The sequence below is a fragment of the Solanum verrucosum genome, unplaced genomic scaffold (genome assembly GCF_900185275.1).
Source record: "Solanum verrucosum unplaced genomic scaffold, falcon-dt-bn FXZP01000268.1, whole genome shotgun sequence".
In the NCBI taxonomy this organism is placed as follows: domain Eukaryota; kingdom Viridiplantae; phylum Streptophyta; class Magnoliopsida; order Solanales; family Solanaceae; genus Solanum; species Solanum verrucosum.
In genome coordinates, this window is record NW_026019957.1 from 1,670,975 (window position 1) to 1,690,583 (window position 19,609).

The window sequence follows — 19,609 nt, forward strand, 5'->3', positions numbered from 1 at the left end:
TAGGATTTAGCAGTGGTTTTAACGCTGAAAATGAGAGAATGCAAGGATAGAATAGACAATTTTTTCCTTCCGACAGCTTTTAGCGTCGGTGACGATAGAGATTCCGGTCGATGAAGTGAATTTCCTCCTTCCAGCGGCGGTGGTCGGTGGAGATGCCGCCGGACACGACCGTGGTTTTCTCTTCTTCTTCCGGGAGGAGTTGACTACATGTTTTTTTTTAGATTAAAAGGAATTGATAAAAGCAATATTTTTGGCTAGTAACTGCTCGAATTCTTAAAAAATTATGAATGCTTGTCGGATTCTTAAAAAATATGAATAATGGATATCGGATTCTTCGATAATAATACTATACCTTTAGAAAATGAAAATTTAACATGAATACGTTATCGAAAGTAAATTAATATTGCAACTCAAAGAACAATAAATTAAAATATTTGATTATTCAAAATCCGTAACTTTATTTGTAGATTATAAAATATAATAGCTATATTTACAATATTTATTCTACGTTGAACGATATAAATATTATAAATCGACACTCTTTAATTCACATTGTTATGATGAAGTTCTTGATCAATAATAACGATAATGTTATTGTTATTTCATATAATCATCTAGTTTATCTCATTTACATTTGGACCTTCTAATCCATACACATAAAACTTGAATATATTATATTCTCCCAAACTCCATTTATAAAGTTAAACGATTATATTATTATAATTTTTCTAAACACTAAAAACGACGAGTATTTATTATTCATCTGCATATGTATAAGTCTACAATTAATAATAAAACGAGACTAAAAAGGGAAGTAAGTAAAAACACTAATGTACCCTTCGCGTGGTTGAATTCGCACGACAAGTGGAGACTCTACAAATCTCAAATGGGTAATATTGTGATTGACAAAAAAAACCAAATAAGTAGCAAAACTGTCGTTTTATCTCACCACGATTAAAGCCCATCAAGCTTCAATGTAAACGAGTAAATGACATATATATACAACTATTATTGAAAATTAGCAATATATAGCCCATAATTAAAATGCATATAATAGACCAAAAGATAAGGAGCACAAAATAGCCCATTATTAACATACTACAACTAATAGGGTTTTTTTTTTTTTTGGAGAAACTAACTGCCACACTCAACTGGCATTAAAGACGGAACGTGGGAAACCACATAACTCCTAGAGATAATAAGCGATTCAGCGTCCATAACTCCATAAATTCATAAACTTCATGTCCAATACAAAAAAAATAAAAAATTAACGAGGTTCTACTACAAATATCAACAAATAAATGGCGTCTTTGATAGTGTTGATTCATCATAGCGGAGAATGGGATAGCACAAATAATTTTGTAAATTATTCCATGGATGGGGTGGTTATTACAACAAACATTGATTTCAACGGATTCACTCTCTAGATTTCAAGCCATCTAAATGTATACTTCCTTGAATTCATTTGAATTTCATTATAAAATTGATGAAAATTCTATGCCTATGTGGATACGAAACACTATGGGATTACAAGTATACATCGAATTGAAAAAAGGTTCAGGAAACTTCAAAGACAATCCATTGTGCATAACTTGGAAAGCTATAGATATTCATCATACACTTTCAATTATTGGAGAAGAATATGAGGAGGTCGATACCCAAATCATACCATGGCTGCTCGGCAGATTACATATTTTCAACAATGCAATATTATTGAAAGTGATGTTGCTAACGTACCCTCAGAAGGTCAACTATATAAGGATAAAAAGATTTTGAAGTCTGTCATTGAAAATTATGCAATTCAAATGAAGTTTCAATTTAAAGTGAACATATCAAGTTCATCAAGGTATTATTCAATTAGTATAAGTAGAATATGAATCTATGATATCTACTACAATGTATACCTTTTCAAAAATGGTATACTTTATGAAACCAATTACTTATAAATTTTACAAGTTGACTGAAATTAATATTATCAAAAGATTGGTTTTTATCACGTGATTGAATAGTAATGTATACAATGCATTATTGTATACATATTCATGTATTCATTCACTCAAAAAATTAACCTAAGTATCGAATTATCTTTTATCATGACCGGGTTTTTATCATGTGAATGCACATTCATGTATACACTACATTCATGTATACATATCCGTGTATTCATTCAATAAAACTTTGTATACATTTCAGATTTTTCCTTCAGTGTGTAAATGAAGATTGCACTTGGAAATTAAAATGATCAGCATTGCACAAGTCAAAAATATTCAAAGTGAGACGATTCATTGCTAAACACACTTGTCCTGCAAAGGATAGACTAATGTCGCAACGAGTTGCTACCTCAACTATACTTGGAAGAGCAATATAGTACAAATATCATGATCCAAAAGTTGTATACAATGCAAGAGACATAATTACTGATATGAATAAACAATTTGGACTTGATTTGACATACTGGAAAGCACATCAAGCAAAGTTAAAAGCATTGAAAATGGTTAGGGGTGATCCCACAGAATCCTATGCTGAGATACCAAGATGTTTGCACATGTTGACACAATCAAATCCAGGATCTATTGTCAGTTTACAAAAAACAGTCGATGGACATTTTCAATATGCTTTTGTGGCTTTAAATTCTTCAATACAAGGTTGGGTAAATTGCAGGCCAGTTGTAATTGTTGATGGAAGCTTTCTCAAAGTAGCTTATCATGGAACATTTCTAACTGCTAGTTGTCAAGATGTTGGAGGTATGTATACAACTCTTATTTATTTCAATATATTTTTCCACATATACAGATCGTATTAATTGCCTCCACAAATAATTTTTTTCTCAAAACATTATACCACACTTACAGTTCATTATGATTTATTTAGGACATATATTACCATTGGCATACGCAATTGTTGATTCCGAGAATAATGCATCATGGCAATGGTTTTTTGAAAAGTTCAAGAAAGCGTATGGAGTGAGGGATAAAATGTGTTTTGTATCAGATAGACATCAAAGCATAATTAGAGCTATATCGGTTATATTTCCAGATTTACCACATTACGCATGTATGTGGCATCTGTGGAAAAACATCAAAGAAAATTTCAGGAGAAACCAATTACAATTAAGGGAAATATATTATGCAATGGCTCGCGCATACACTGTGCAAGATTTTGATTACTATATTGCTGAAGTTAATCGCATTGATCATCGAGTGAAATCTTACCTGTATGAAATTGGCTATAGTAAATGGTCAAGGGCACATTCCACAAGTAATAGAACTATGACCATGACATCCAACATAGCAGAGTCGCTTAACTCAGCAACAAAAGACGCACGAGATCTCCCAGTAACAAGGCTACTTGAAGAGATGCGTAAATTAATTGAGAAATGGAACTATGACAAGTCAAAAGAAGCTCTGTATACAAATACTAAACTTACAGCAAAATATGAATCAATTCTTGTTGATAACCTGGAAATTGCACTACATATGATGGTAAGTTCTATTACTTATACTAATCATATTAATTTTTCTAAATATAAATTGCACACCATAAATATTTATACTAATCATATTAATTATCCTCAATAGGTGCGACCTTCAAGTGATTACCTACATACCGTCACACATATGGGGAAAACTTTCATCGTTTGTATAAAAGCAAAAACATGTACATGTCAACAATTTCAACTCGATGAACTTCCATGTCCACATGCTTTAGCAGTATTACATAAAAAAAGGCTTGGATGGAGATGATTACAACTCATTATACTATACCAAGGAGAACATGATGAAGACATGATATCCCCGTACATCCAATGCCCGATGAAAGTACATAAGACTTACCCCAAGAAGTGGCTGAAGAAATTTTATTGCATCCAATAGGTAACAAAGTGCCAGGAAGACCCAAAAAAAAAAGACAAGAAAAAGCTTGGAAATCAACAAAAAAAACATATAAAACTTCATGTGGAAAATGTGGACAAGAAGGGCATAACATCAGAACATGCCTAAAGAAAAATAGAAGTTACATATAGTAATTATATATAATGTGTATCTATTTCTTTAGAATATTTTATGAATTCATTGATGTCATGTACATTATTATAGTCACTGATAAGATGTTTGTTGTTGATTGATAAGATGTTTGTTGTTGATAGACATTCACTGATTCACGATTTTCTTTTTCTTCTCCTTTGAAGCTCACAGATTCAGTAATGTACTCTCTTTTTTGTTATTTGTATGAATTTCGATTTCTTTGCGATTTGTGATGCTTCGTCACTTTAGTTTCATGGTCATTGCTACATATATGGAATAGTTCAAGAATTAAATTAATCTGATTGAAATTTGAAGTTAAATTACTAAATTCGACAACTCCAATTCCATTCCGTTTTGTTCATCATTAAAATTTCTCGCTAATTTTTTCTGCTACTCTACAGTTACTTACAACTTTCCCCCCCTTAAAATCCTAATCCATTTCAGAATAGTAGATTTTGAAAATTGTGTATTTCTCTTTCCTTGTGAATATAATTGGGTTTTTCTTATAATAAAAATCAGAATCTTTATTTTGTCTGATCAACAAAGTCTATGTATACCATTCTTTTATATGTACTCAGAAATGCATTTCAATAGTTGTTAATCCTGGTAATTGTTTTTTATTAGATTAGGATTTCTCATTTCAACTATTCACCTATGTGGATTTGACATTCTTATGAGTTTTTGTTGTCTTTTATGTTTTTATACATGCAAAATGTGCTTGCAACAGAGAGGAATGCCAAAATGGTGCATCTGCCATGTAAAGCATACTTGAAGACATGTCAACTGATACTTAGCACATCACACAGTAATATAAATTTCATGCCACTACATATATGCATTGCTTTGTTAAAAAGAGTTGGATGGGAATGAATTTAAAATTGTTTTTCTCTTCTCCATTTCTTGCATTATTCTCATGAAAATAACTATTCAAGAAATCGTAATCAGTAATTGAGTAATTGATCCATTTTATATGTTGCAACATTGGTCCGTTGTGGTAGCGATTTGTGTCTGAGAGGAGATCCATGAAGCCGTTGAGCAGGCACTGACTGTACTTTTCAATTTGAGGCCATTACTGTATATATGTATTTTCTGCTTTTTCATACCATTCAATAGTCAGATAACAAAAAATTAATAAGTAAGTCAATTTATGTAACTGATCGAGGAGTTAATATCTCAAAAGGTCATTGAACTATGAGAATTTAACTAACAAAGTCATTAAACTTTATTTTGTATCAATAAAATCACTTAACTTAACACTTTTATCTTTAAAAATCAGTCAAGTACATTTATCTTTAAAATCAAATTGAGATGGCAAAATAAATTATTTTATACCATATAAAAACGAGTTCACACATTATTTTTTATTTTACAATTTTATTTTACTTTTTGAAAAAACTGAATCTGCACCATTTCCAGGCACCTTCTCCCATTGAATGTAATTTCTATTACATTTTGAATAATTTTAAATTTTTTCAAACAATTCCCATTTTCTCAAAATATATTTTTTACACCAAGAAACTAGAAAGAAAGTGTGAACCTCTAGTGGACTCACCGAACTAGAACAATCCACAGAGGAATAACGAATCTAAAATTCACCACTTTTTACATTATTTTTTATTTTGCAACATTTTCTTTTTTTCAAAAAAAGGTCAAAATCCGCACCATTTTTAGTTTTTTTTTAAATTTTTTTGTTTATTTGTGGAGTCTATGATTATATGAAATAAAAAATAATTTATTTTATTATGTCACATTTATTTTTAATGATTAAGGTAGTTGAGTGATTTTTGAAGATAAAAGTGTTAAGTTGAGTGATTTTATTGAAACAAAACAAAGTTCAATGACTTTGCTAGTTAAATTCTCATACTTCAATGACCTTTTGAGATATTAACTCCTGATCGAACTAGCATGGAGACTAATCTCTAAATACTAGATTTTTATTTTGATAATGGATAGATTTGATAATTAGAAAATAAAATCCAACAAAAACATAAAGAATCTCCTTTTTTAGGAGTAATTTTAGGAATTGTTTTCTTAACCATGACAATTGCTACCCACAAACAATTACTATCTCTTAAATTTTCACCAAAATATATAAACCTGAATCTTTAAATCTTAAAAACAATGAAAAGAGTTGAGAACAAAATACAAAGATGAAGAAAAAATAGACACATAGTATATTTTTACGGAAGGAATTCTAAAAAGTAACATCAACTATTGTATAAGTGAATGGAAGAATAATGGTTAAATATTTACAATATCACTAAAAGCTAACTAAAATTAACGTGGAAAAGAGGAGAAAAAAAAAGAAGGAAAAACTGACCCACTACCCAATAAACTCAAATAACTTCTCATAGAATAACGTGGGCTAAAATATGCCAATTTCAATTTTAAAAAAAGCTTTTTTTGTTATAAAAATAAAAAAGGGCTAAATATTGCCAATAAATAAAAAGAGATTACATTCTGTGCCATTTGTATCTCTTTTTCAAAACATTCAACTCCAATATCCCTCGATCCGTCGCCGGAAAACACAAAAAAATTAGGGATTTTTGGTCGCTGGACTAGCGCTGGCCATGGCTATGCACGTTGGAGTAGGCTTAACAAAGATCGTCTTCATCGTTGGAGCAGGTATATACACTTAATCAGCGACTAGTGTGTTGTAATTTTGTGATTGATTGTGGTGAATTTTGTGGTTTGATCTGATATTTGTATGAAATATGTATGTTTTTGTGTGTATATGTAGGGTATACTGGTACTTTGTTGTTTAAAAACGGAAAATTATCGGATGTGATAGGCGAGCTTCAGGTATGTGTTCAATCTAGGTTTTTAATTGCTTGAAGTTAGATTCGATTTGCTTTGTGTTTTTTCAATTCTGTTATAGAGATGGTACGGTTGTATATCTATGTTACTATGTGTGTTATGTGTCTATTGTTGCATCTTTAATGAGCTAGAATCGCTTAGATGGTAAGCATCCTTCACCTCCAACCTTAAGGTTATAGGTTCGAGTCCCTTACCTTAAGGTTATAGGTTTGAGTCACTAAGGGAGCACTAGGGAGTCGAGTCACTAAGGGAGCAAGCTAGGACCAGATAATATAAATTGAAAGCAAAACTGCCAAGGGGCATGATGAAATTTTTTTTATTCACACGTGGTGAGTTTAAACGTTTCTTTTCCAATGTTTGTGGCAGAATTTGGTCAAAAGTTATGAAAAGACAGGGGAATCAGATGGTGGAGATTCGGATGTCATTGCTGCACAGGTACCCAGCTTAATCTTGTCATTAAGATTATTTTATTTATTAGTAATATACTTTTTGGATGATCAATCGAGTTGTGATCTGCTAGTTGCACGGACTCTTCACTTTTGATGCCTCACCCGTAACGGATTCTCCAAAAATACACTACTTTTGGAGAATCTGACACACACTCATTGACATTTTTGAAGAGTCCGAGCAACATAGATGATCTATTTTACCTATCAATTAGAATTAACCTTTCTAAATTTCAATTTCCTTTCCGTAGAATGACATTAAGAGGCCTTAAACACAAAAATATTATATACATACTACTTGGTTTTAGAGTGTATATTCTTAAAAGACAATAAGCATTTTTTGAGATAAGAGTAACTTTGTATTCACAAAAGATTCATCATCCAAGAGATGATGAATTGGAAACTTACATCCCATAGTGTGATGAGCACACCTCCATGATGGTAATCAGATTACAAGTTTCCTAAGAAATCAACTAATTCTACCCCATCCCCCACTAAGTCTTGTTTACACCAATAAAATAGAAGACTAGTACAGTTTGTTTTAATCCTCTGAAAATTGATTTTCTGTCCTTCAAAATACCTAGTATTCCTTTCCTTCCATATAGACCACCAGATACATGCTGGGATGAGCTTCCACCATTCTTCCTTCTTGCCTCTACTTCCAACTCCTGGCTAGCTGTTCAGGACCTCCAAAGTAGTCTTTGGCATCACCCAACTAATCCTCAGACTGCACAAAAACGTATTCCACAACCCTGTAGCTGTTTGACATTGAATGAACAGATGATTATTTACCTCAGCTTCATGTTCACACATAAAACATCTTGAACAAATATGCATGCCTCTTTTCTGTAAAGCTTCATGAGAAAGGCATGCTTTCCTAATCAGTAGCCAAATAAAACATGAGACTTTTGATGGACATTTCACCTTCCAAATTAGTTTCCATGGCCATCTCTCAGTCAATGAAATATTGTAGTTCATCTTCCAATAGCATGACTTCACTGTGTAGACCCCTTGCTTGTGTATTTTCCATATATTGGCTTGTCAGATCTTGGAGATGTACCTGGGAAATTATTGAGGACCTCTAATAACTTGGCAATTTCCTCAATTTCCCAATCGTTTAATGCTCTTCTAAAAATTAGATCCCAACCCTGTTGACTCCAGACTTGTGCCACAGTGGCATTGCTCTGCAAACTCAGAGTATACAAATGAGGAAATAGGTTTCTCAAATTGTCTTCCCCTAACCATATTTCATTCCAGAACTCTGTCTTTAGACCATCCCCCACACTCATGCATATGTTGCTTCTGAAGTGTGGCCATCATCTTCTAATGGTCTTCCAAACACTACATCCAAAAGTGCCCATAACCTCTTTAGTTGTCCATTGATTAAATAAACCATATTTGCCTGCAATGAATCTTCTTCATAAGGCTCTGTCTTCAGTACAAAATCTCCATAACCATTTCTGAAGTAGACAATTGTTCTGTAGACTCAGGTTCTTCAGGCCTAAGCCTCCTTGGATTCTATTGAGTGTGACTGACTCCCACTTTACCAGATTATAGCCTCCCTTTTCCTTGTTACCCTGCCATAGAAAAGTTCTCCGAAGCCTATTAATTTTCTTCTCAATGTTCTTGGGGATTGGAAATAAGCTCATCATGTAGGTGGGTAGACAATCCAACACTGATTTGATGAGTGTTACTCTGCCACCGAGAGACAGGTACTGGCTTTTCTATTTGGCTAGTTTCCTCTCACATCTCTCCAACACCACATTCCACACTTCCAGCTCTTTGTTCTTTGCTCCCGAAGGTAGTCCCAGGTATTTTGTTGGTAGTGCATCGACCTGGCAACCCAATGTTTCGGCTAGCCTAGGCATATTGTCAACATTATTGATAGGAAAGAGATGACTCTTCAACCAGTTGACATGTAGACCTGAAATGCCCTCAAATATAGTGAGAATAGCTCTTAAATGCCTAATCTGTGTCTTCTCTGCCTCACAAAATATAAGAGCGTCATCAGCATAAAATAAATGTGTGATCTCCATTTCTGCCTGTGCACTAAAGCCTCTCACCCATCCATTTGTCTTTGCCTTCCTGAACATATGATTCAGCCCCTCCATGGCTATTAAGAATAAGAATGGAGACAGAGGGTCTCCTTGTCTCCTTGTCTCCTTGTCTGAGACCTCTCTGGGACCGAAAGAAACCTTCGGTGTTACCATTTATGATGAGGGAAAACTTCACATTTGAAATGCAATACTTGATCCAGCCAATCCACTTGCTTCCAAATCCCATGTCCTTTAGAATTTTCAGGAGGAAATTCCAGTTAACATGATCGTAAGCTTTCTCAATGTCTAGCTTGCATAGAATCCCCGGTTTCTTTTGCTTTACCCTGGAGTCTACCAATTCATTGGCCAACAATGCTGCATCCATTATTTGTCTACCTCTCAAAAAAGCCATTTGATGTTCATCAATCAGTTTCCCAATGACTGTCTTCATTCTCTCCGTCAATAACTTGGATATGATTTTATAAACTCCTCCTATTAAACTGATAGGTTTGAAATCCTTAAGCTCAACTGCACCTGGTTTCTTTGGAATCAAAGCTATGAATGTAGCATTGAATGATTTCTCAAACACACTCCTCTGATGGAAATTTTGTATAGTCCGCATCAGGTCCTCTTTCAATATATCCCAGCATTTCTTAAAGAAATCCATAGTAAATCCATCAGGGCCAGGTGCTTTGTCCCCCTCACATTTTTTGATGATCAGTAGCACTTCCTCCTCCGTAAATGGTCTTTGTAACCATTCGTTTTCTTCCGTAGACACTGTTGGGCACCCTACAAAATCAAAAGAGGGCCTCCAGGACTCAGTTTCTGAGTAGAGCTGGGCGTAGAAGTCTATCATGGCTTCTTTAACTTCTGTAGGTTCCTGTATCTCCACCCCTCGTACCACCAGTCTGTCAATTGTGTTGCATCTCCTGTGGGCAGTTGCTTGTCTCTGAAAGAACCTAGTGTTTTTATCCCCTTGTTTCAACCATAGCAATCTAGATTTTTGTCTCCAGCTTGCTTCTTCTTACTTGGCCAGCACTTCCAGCGCTACCAGAATTGTTGTTTTTATCACCATTTCCTCATCATTAAGTATTCTGTCGTTCTGGATTCTATCTAGCTCAGTTAATTCTTCTAGCAAACAATTTTTCCTGTGGGCTGCTTCAGAGAAGTTCTTCTTGCTCCAATCTTTTAACTTTTGTTTTAGCATCTTTAGTTTACTGCTAAGCTTATGGTCAGGGCACCCTTGTACCTCAAAATTGCTCCACCACCCCTGCACCATATCATTAAAGCCATCAACCTTGAGCCACCAATTTTCGAATTTAAAGCATGGTTTTCGATGCTCCCAGTTACCACTGTCCAACATGACAGGATTGTGATCTGACCCTACTCTTGGGAGGGTGCTTTGCTTGATGCTTTTGAAGTTTTCCTCCCAACTCATAGAATATAAGAACCTATCCAACCTAGCAGCACTTGGATGGTTATCCCCCCTGAACCAAGTGAACTTCCCTCCCGACAGATAAGGGTCATGCAACTCCAGTTCATCTATCCATCTGGAAAATTCATTCATGATGTTTGTAACTCTGCTGCATCCTCTTCTTTCCCCCATACGTCTTACAGTGTTGAAATCTCCACCTGTGACCCAAGGTCCTCCACATAGTTCCTTCATTGCAGCCATTTCTTCCCAACACTCTAACTTCTCTTTCCTGGTGTGTGGAGCATACACTCCAGTGAAGTACCAGGAAAAAGAATTTTGAGTTGATTCAAACTTGTAAGTGATTGAGTAGGTACCTTCCTCCACCTTAGTGCCAGTCCATACTCTACTATCCCACATAATAAGTATTCCCCCCTTACTCCCATCTGCCTCAATATATCCAAGCCTCATCCATCTACTAGACCAGATCTGATAGGCAATCCACTCAGTCCCTTTGTTCACCTTGGTTTCCTGTAAACAAACTACATCCGCTTTCCATTTCTGCAAACAAGTCTTAACCAACTTCTTATTGGTGGTGTTGTTAAAACCCCTCACATTCCATGTGATCAACTTAATATTCATTTAAAAGTTAGGCTTAGAACCCTCCCCCTGCTTCTAGCACCTTAAAAACTTTATTTATCAATATGAAGATTTGAGTTTAATTCAAGTTTCTAAAATATTCTTGATAAAAAGTAGATAGTTCCTCTTTTTTTATTAGTTTATAAAAAAAAAAAATTCAATATTATTTCAAGTGAAGTTAAAATCATAAAATTCACTATTAAATTTTTTTGGGCCTAAAGCAGATGTTTACTAGCCTTACTCTTGAGCCACCCCTATGCCCACAATATCTAGATATTGTTGTGTGGACATGAGATATAGTTTTGTAATTTGTTATGGTGTTGTGTATGAAAGTATAAATAATTTACCACAAAATGTAAAATCTGCTGAAGAGAAATACCATTGTTTGAGATCCATGGTTTATTGGTCTAGAAACTATAAGCTAGTGATGAGTGGTAGGACGATGGTTATCCCGATGCCATTCTCCCAGCCGCCTCTCCAGTGGGACTTTTTCTGTCTTGTATGGACGATATTTGAAATCCATGGTGAATCTTCTCTACCAAAAATGGATTAAAAAATTCTCTGTATTGTACTTGTCAAAAAAAAAAGAAGGTGATCACCCCTACTTCTTTAGGACTTCAATTGATTCCTTTATTTCTTTTGTAGGTTCGTAGATTGGCAATGGAGGTTCGACAATTGGCTTCGGCACGATCAATTACTGTTCTTAATGGAAGTTCTAGTGGTATGTTCTACCATGCTTTCATTGATGCTGTCTCATACTAGATTTTTCTATCTTTGCCTTTGACTTGGCAGAAGTTGCTTTTTAATGATGGTGTTCCTTTACATTTACCAGTTTCAAAAAAAAAATGATGGTGTTCCTTAATCCCATTTTTCCTGGCAGGTAACTGGACATCTCTGGTAATGCCAGCCGCTGCAGCAGGTGCCTTAGGTTATGGATACATGTGGTGGAAGGTGAAATAACCCTTAGATTCCTTATTTATTGATACTACATCTCAAAGGAGATTGCCACTAGCCTGAAGTAAAAGACACCATGTCGAGCTTTTAATAATTCATGCAATACTTTCTTTCTCTCATGATCTGTAATTTCACTGTGTTATCTTCACCTCTTTTTCTCGTTATACTTGTAGGGTTTGTCATTCTCTGACCTTATGTATGTAACAAAAAAGAATATGGCAACTGCTGTTTCAAATCTGACAAAACATCTCGATAATGTCTCAGAGGCCCTTGCTGTGAGTATACACCTGTGCTTTCTTCTTTAGTTCTTCCTCTGCAATCTTTGCACATGTTAGCCTTGCCATGCATTCAAGTTAAAAGTATGCCCTTTTTCCATTCTTACTTACCGTGGTTATGGTTCTTCCGGTAAAAACTTGATATCCAATAGTGTGCTGTTACTACATTATGAGATCCCTTACCCGCTGAGGACTCCTGATGTTAGCCAGAAACCATTTTTCGTGTTTGTATTTTCTGAATTTACCTTATCATATCTGGTCCTATTCCCTTAGCCTTTTTCCAATGTTAGTTAACTTTGGGAGAAGGAGGAGGGAGCAGGAGAGGGCCCTGGGAAGGGACCTTGAACTTAGAAACTAGCTGGATTGATGTGTCCTACGTCTGTTTAAATGTTGGAACTCCCAATTTCGGGTCTTAATTACTAAAACTCACCCAGACAATCCATTTGGCGCATTTAAATCAGATTGTATAGTACACCAGAAGTTGTGTTGGAGATTATTGGATGGTCTTCTGGGCTTGCACATGCATCATTTGTTAGTTGCTGCTTCTGTGCGTCATGGCAGTATCTGCCACATGTTCCAGCTGCATAGGAACCATGTTTTCTGCTTGATTTTGAATCTCTAAAGGAGTGATCTATTTTATCTGCCAAGATTGAGCTTCAACTCATAATATAAATTATGGACAAATTAGCTTGGTATGGACAGACTTGCTGTACAGCTTCCTTAAAACTTCTGGTTAAGTTGGAATTGGTTGAGAGTACACATAGCAGCTGTTTGCACTTTGCAGGAAACAGCGAGTTCAAGACTATGCAGTGGGCAATGAAATATTAGGGTGGTCATTGTGTGAAAAATATTCCAACTACTATACATAGGTGTAAGTTTTTTAATCTGACTTGGCTCATCAAGTCTGTGCTTCTCTTCAAGGGTGGCGTCTGTTTGAATGTGGAGATGATGCATCTCTTTTATTCTTGACGTGTTTTTATTTACTAGCAATACTAAATTTGAGGAAAGCTTCATATTTAAGCCTAGTTATCAGTTGGTTATCAAGGGTCCAGTTACTTTTCTTCGTTCAGATGAACAAATAGAGATTCATTACTTTGATATATATCATATAATTCTATTTACATAGCTTCTTCTAAGTTGACACTTTGACATGTTTCATGTAATGATGCAAATAAATTGAATCACATCAACATTGTTTCTAATGTTATAAATATGCGGGTTTGTAATTATGTATAATGTCTTGTTAATTCCATCCTTTCTTATGTTCTGTTTTGTGCTTTGATTAGGCTACAAAGAGGCACTTAACACAGCGAATTGAGAATGTGGATGGAAAATTGGATGAGCAAATGGAGATGTCAAAACTAATTAGGAGTGAGGTGTGTACATCTACTTCACATATGTTTATGTTGTTGTCCGGGGTTGTCATCTAATTTCATGGCACTCCATTATTTTATTTTTATGTTTCTCTTGTAGCGGATATGTCAGATTCCTACCTTCCAGTTCCTATGACCACAAGAGAATCATAATATTGTTTTTCCTTATCAAAGTTAAAATCACAGAACAAAATTATAATGAAAAGTATTGAGTTGGTACCAATTAAAAGAAATGAAAAGATAAGTATGGAGTTGTTATAATCAGGTTTTTGTTGTTCTGGAACAGGTTAATGACGTGCATGGTGATCTGTCCCAGATTGGTTTTGATCTGGATCAACTAAATAGGATGGTTTCTGGTCTGGTGAGCTCTTCTTTCAGCCATTGTGTGTATTTCTCCAAAAAGATTTCAAGGCTCTTTTCTTTCTGTTATATCTAAATCTGTGTGGAGTACAAGCTTTTTTCAATGGTCTTAACTGTCATCTTGGTCATTGTGCCTGTCTATGTAAACATATATTATTTTTTTTTTGAACATTGGTAAAGTTGTATTCTTCAGCATTAAGGACATGCTGGCCACCTTCAAAATTTACAGCCCTAAGCGAAATTACAAGCTCCCTATTAATTCTATAATTTGATCTACATCTTCTATGCAAAGTTGTTTACACCAAAAAAGTAAAGATACCAAACAATTCCATTTTACTTTGTGAATGGAATTAGATCTATCTTCAAAACATCTCCCATTTCTCTCCTTCCACACTGACCACCATATGCATGATGGTATTAGCTTCCACCACTTCTTTTGAGTCTTGCTACCCCCTCTTCTGATCCAACATTTAAAAAGATCAGAGGCGTGTTCTGGCATAGACCAGCTACAGCATGTGATGTTGAGAAACAGCTCCCAGATCTGTGCAGTGAATTTGCAATGTAAAAATAGGTGATTGTTTGTTTCCCCAGTCAAATTGCACAGGAAACACCTAGGGACTAGTTGCTTTCCTTTCTTCTGCAGCACTTCTTGAGTTAAGCAGGCTCTTTTGATGACTAACCAAGTGAAGCATTTCACTTTGGTGGGGATCAATCCTCTCCAAATACTCTTCCATTGATGATGGTAGCCTCTAACCCCAACTTGTATGCCTTTCTTGTAACACTGTTTACTGTGAATTTGCCATCCTTGTTGTGCTTCCAAATAACTCTATCTGGTACATTTGTTACTAGATTGATTCCCCCCAATTTTCCCAGGAAAGAAGCCACTCTATCTACTTCCTAGTCATTCAATAGCCTTCTGAAAGATAGGTCCCAGCCTTGAGTTGTCCAGCATTCACATACTCTGGCTTCAGGATTGTTGCAGATTGAGAAAAGATCTGGGAATGACTCACTTAGAGGAATTTGATCAATCCATCCATCTCTCCAAAACTTGATCTTGTTGCCATTTCCAATTTTGAGAAACACATTTTCTTCCATAGAGTTCCATAAAGCTCTGATTGACCTCCATACTTCCCATCCATAGGGTTCTGACACTATCTCTGTACACCATGGGTTCAATTCCCCATACTTTGCCACTATCACCTCCTTCCATAGGGTTCCTTCCTCACTAGTATATCTCCACAACCACTTCATCAAAAGGCCCTTGTTTTGGATTCTCAAATTTCTAATACCCATATGTAAACATATATTGACATTTGTATTTCATAAAATATCTGTTACCTACTGATCTTTTTGTCTCAACTATATTTGAATTTGTAGGATGGCAAGTTACTTTCTTTGGAAGGCAAGCAGGTAATTTGAAAAAATTGTTATTTCAGCTATTAGGCTACAAATTCTGTTCATTATTATTAATAGCCAAAAAGGTCTAATATGTGGTTTCTGGAACTAGTAGCGAATATCTATTTTCCCAGTCATCTTGATTGATATTCAGTACTAAGTATTGCACTTACTGTTGATAACAGGAGCTTGCAAATGCTGGTGTTATGTACCTGTGTAATTTTATCAATGGAAAAAAGGTGAAGATGCCTGAGACACTGCAGGTTCGTACAATTGTTAGTTCAAGTAACTTTTTCCACTAAAATGTTGTTTGACTTATGCTTCTAATTCTCTCCCTGCATCGGAAGCCTCGGGAGTGTGGATACGTTTAGTGAACCAGAAACGAAATAAGTATCCTTATTCTAAAAAAGTTCCTTCAAACTTTTAACATTTTTTCAAGTACAATTTTACACTCTTTTTCGACTTAACTTCAAATACTACTACTTTTTTCTTTTTTCAAATATCCATGTCCAAACACCACCCTACTTGATTATTCTCCGTGCATGATATGATTTTCTTGAAGTTTTTCGTATTTAAAGCATGGAGAGAACCTCTTAAGATACTTATACTATGATCCAAAGACCACATAATTGGATAACAATTTTGCCTTAATGTTTCTGATTTTAGTCCTGGAGTGAAAGTGAGATGGAAAATTTTGCTTTATCAGTAATTTTACTTCCCTTAGAGAAGAGTTCTGACAAATAGACCAAAACTATTAATGACTTTGGTAAAGTTGAGTCATGGATATTTTGGTGTATGAGATATTTTTTGCAAAACATTGGGAGGAGCATTGCAAGAATAAAATACAGTGGAGATAATAAAGATTTTTATTACATACATTAAAAAACTGTGAAACTTTCTAAGGTATTTTATGCTCTATGAGCCTATTTTTCTTCTCTTTTTTTATGGTATGATATTTTGATGGTTTAGGGTTGTTGATGCTTGCTACCAATATCTTTTTTAATCATAACTTCCTGCTGCAGGAACAACTTACAATTGTGGGCAACTCTACACCTACTCTGATGGTACTTCGGCTAACTTGAATATTTCTTGTCGTGTTACTGTTCATTGTCCGTCTACTAGAGCATATGCTGTGGTTCATATTTCTTGTTACAGGGCCTTAAAGAACTTTTGTAATTTCACTAGCATTTGACTTCACTAATCTTGTTACAGGGCCTTAAAGAACTTGCGGACTCCTTACCGGAAGTAAACAGCAACAGATTTATTACAGATGGCATTACTCAAGATGGTATTGATAAATTGAAGCCGCCTAGACCCCTGTTGAGGTATTGTTTCTTCAGTTCCAGAATTCTTTTTGCAAGTTTTAACGCCGCATCTCCCCATTCTCTCTTTTCCTTTTATTATGATCACTATGAAGGATTTGAGTTGATAGTGTAGTTGCTTATTTTAATAATTATTTTCTGCCTGGAGAGTTGGTATTCACCTTTCTATAGTGGTGACGGGGTGGGGCAGTGGCAGATCAGGGTAATAAACCTACGGGTTCCCAAGAAGCAGTATCTTTTGCCAAGATCTACTAGATATCTATAAATAATTGACTACGTGTCCAATTAATATTGTACATTAAATGAGGTCACAATCGATAAACTTCAAATCCTAGATCCGCCTTTGGAGCAGGGGATCGAGTGGAGTTAACCTATATAGGTCAAGATCCTTAGGTATCTTCTGCCGTAGAATAACCATATATCTTTCTAATCATCTTTTCGTTCATGGATTTAACAGGACTGCCTCTACCAAGTGCTGATTAAGGGAAATATGTGAAATTCTCGTTTTGTTATTTCATTTTATCTTTTGGTGTGATATATGAAGCCACAACACGTGAAACAAGGGTGGGTGATGATTATTTTTTTTGTAATGAATGGCAATCTCTCGGATTGATTTTCTAGGTTTGTTATGATATAAACTTGTCCTAAGCTATTTTTTCACCCGTGTTAGTAATTGTAATCGCAGAAATTTGTACATGCTGAAATAAGTACACGCCAGTGAATGGAAGAATACTACAATGTTATGTTCTTTCTATCGTTTCTTTGGAACAGGATTGTACATTTTTTAGTTATTTTTGTACCTTATGAGGTTTTTTGTTTTACTTTACTTGTGGAATTTCACTAGTGTGTTGTTGTGGAAGAAAACATCTCCCATTGTGTTCCTCTATTTTTACGTTGTTTGTTGGTCGTTGCGTGGAGTTTTATCATGATTGTTGCTTCTCCTTGGTGTTGTTGAAGTATAGTTCCTTCCGTACTACTTGTCTGTACTCATTGATTAGCACTGAGATTGAAAATAATATGTTTGATTAGATACTACTTTTGTTCCAACTTATATTATCCTATTTTCGTTTTAACTTTAAAATTCGTATTTCACCTTTGAACCTATCAAGAGAGTTATTATAAAAAGGTAGCCGAAGGATAAAATATTAGATAATAAGCAGAGGCAAAATGGGAAAAAGAAAATAAGGTAAATTATACAATTACATCAAATTGGTCGGTGTAGATAATGAAATTTTTTGTTGCATCATGATGAATTTGATGATAAGATACAATTAAATAGTAACAACTAAAATAAATATTGTGTTTAAGAAACAACATAATACAATATACCATAGGTAACAATCATCCAAACAAAATTTATTTATATTTATAAAAATATTTTAATTTATTTTATATAAGTAGGTTCAAAAGTTTTTAGTCTTTTCTTTAAACTATATATGTTTTGTCAAACAATAAATTGGGATGGGAGAGTAGATTGTTTGGGAGAGTTTCTAAAGTAGAAATCTAAAGAAACTATTACCAAAGCAAATAGGAAAGGATTCCAACATCTTAAATCTTAATAAATTTCAACATGACTTCGCATAAAATTTGATTTTTTTTTTAAATCTTCAAATTTGATATTTCTAAAGTACAAAGAGGGCAATACGCAAAGTCGAGGATAATAAGACTTGCTTGAATAACTAAAAATATAAATAAAGAATCTATTTTGACATAAATGAACATATCCTTCAAAAAGAATAATGGAAAAATAAGAGAAAGGCTATTCATACTGTTGCAGAAAATCTCATATTTGTTGAACTCTCCCCTTATTGAAAAGTATTTGAAACACTTCTCTATTATCACAAAGTGTAGCTTTAGAAGCATGTGTACAAGCTTGTAACTAAGGGCATGATCTTTAAGATCATTTTATTCAAAACACTCAATTATGACATCCTTAGCTAGTTTCGACAATTGGACGGATCGAGTTAGATATGAGCTTGTAAAAATGGGTTTAGAGAAACACAAATACGTAACCAATCTTTAGTCCTAAACCCGTTAAGCAAAGAACTTGCTTAGAACAATGTTTGTGTTATTGATTTTTAGTTTAAACGATTACTTGACAAGTCTATCAATAACTATGATTATTGAAATTGTTGCAAATCAATAATAGCAAATTTAGGATTTCGAGTCAATATGTTATATATATATATATATGGTTTTTTTAACACATCCTATAATTCAAGCCAAAATTGATAAGTTCTATTAAATCCGTTGCGTGTAATTTAACACAAATTTTGCATTGTGTCGATGTTTTTTTAAATATTAAAGAAAAGTAATACGTAATATCTTTTGCAATGCCCTTAAAAGACTAAAAGTTTTTGAGTCCATTATTAACCACTACTAAAAGAAAGATTCCATTTTCTTTTTTTGGGGTCTCTACTTTTTATTGTAATAGAATTCTGGTGGTTTATTATACTTATATATTACCTCTATCTATACTTGTTATCACAATTGATGATGATTCTTTACACTCCTTAAATTTAAAATTTTGAATTTGTCTCTAATAACATGCATAGGAAT

General features: G+C 34.4%; 1 protein-coding gene across 11 annotated transcripts in view; it reads left to right on the forward strand.

The window, feature by feature from the left end:
* LOC125814469 (uncharacterized) overlaps positions 1–17,818 on the forward strand; it is a 45,207-nt gene extending 27,389 nt beyond the window's left edge. The window contains exons 1-13 of one of the 11 annotated variants that reach the window (XM_049493920.1): positions 6,593–6,647; positions 6,763–6,824; positions 7,206–7,274; positions 12,017–12,092; positions 12,252–12,322; positions 12,499–12,600; positions 13,887–13,976; positions 14,260–14,334; positions 15,711–15,743; positions 15,914–15,991; positions 16,751–16,792; positions 16,941–17,053; positions 17,508–17,818. In XM_049493920.1, coding sequence (XP_049349877.1) covers positions 6,593–6,647; positions 6,763–6,824; positions 7,206–7,274; positions 12,017–12,092; positions 12,252–12,322; positions 12,499–12,600; positions 13,887–13,976; positions 14,260–14,334; positions 15,711–15,743; positions 15,914–15,991; positions 16,751–16,792; positions 16,941–17,053; positions 17,508–17,529 — 888 coding nt within the window. In that variant the 3' untranslated portion in view covers positions 17,530–17,818. Of the gene's footprint in view, positions 1–6,592; positions 6,648–6,762; positions 6,825–7,205; positions 7,275–12,016; positions 12,093–12,251; positions 12,323–12,498; positions 12,601–13,886; positions 13,977–14,259; positions 14,335–15,710; positions 15,744–15,913; positions 15,992–16,750; positions 16,793–16,940; positions 17,054–17,507 lie in introns of those variants that run through there. The other 10 variants (XM_049493919.1, XM_049493918.1, XM_049493922.1 and 7 more) reach the window with 10 other exon arrangements.
* Positions 17,819–19,609: the final 1,791 nt, after the last annotated feature.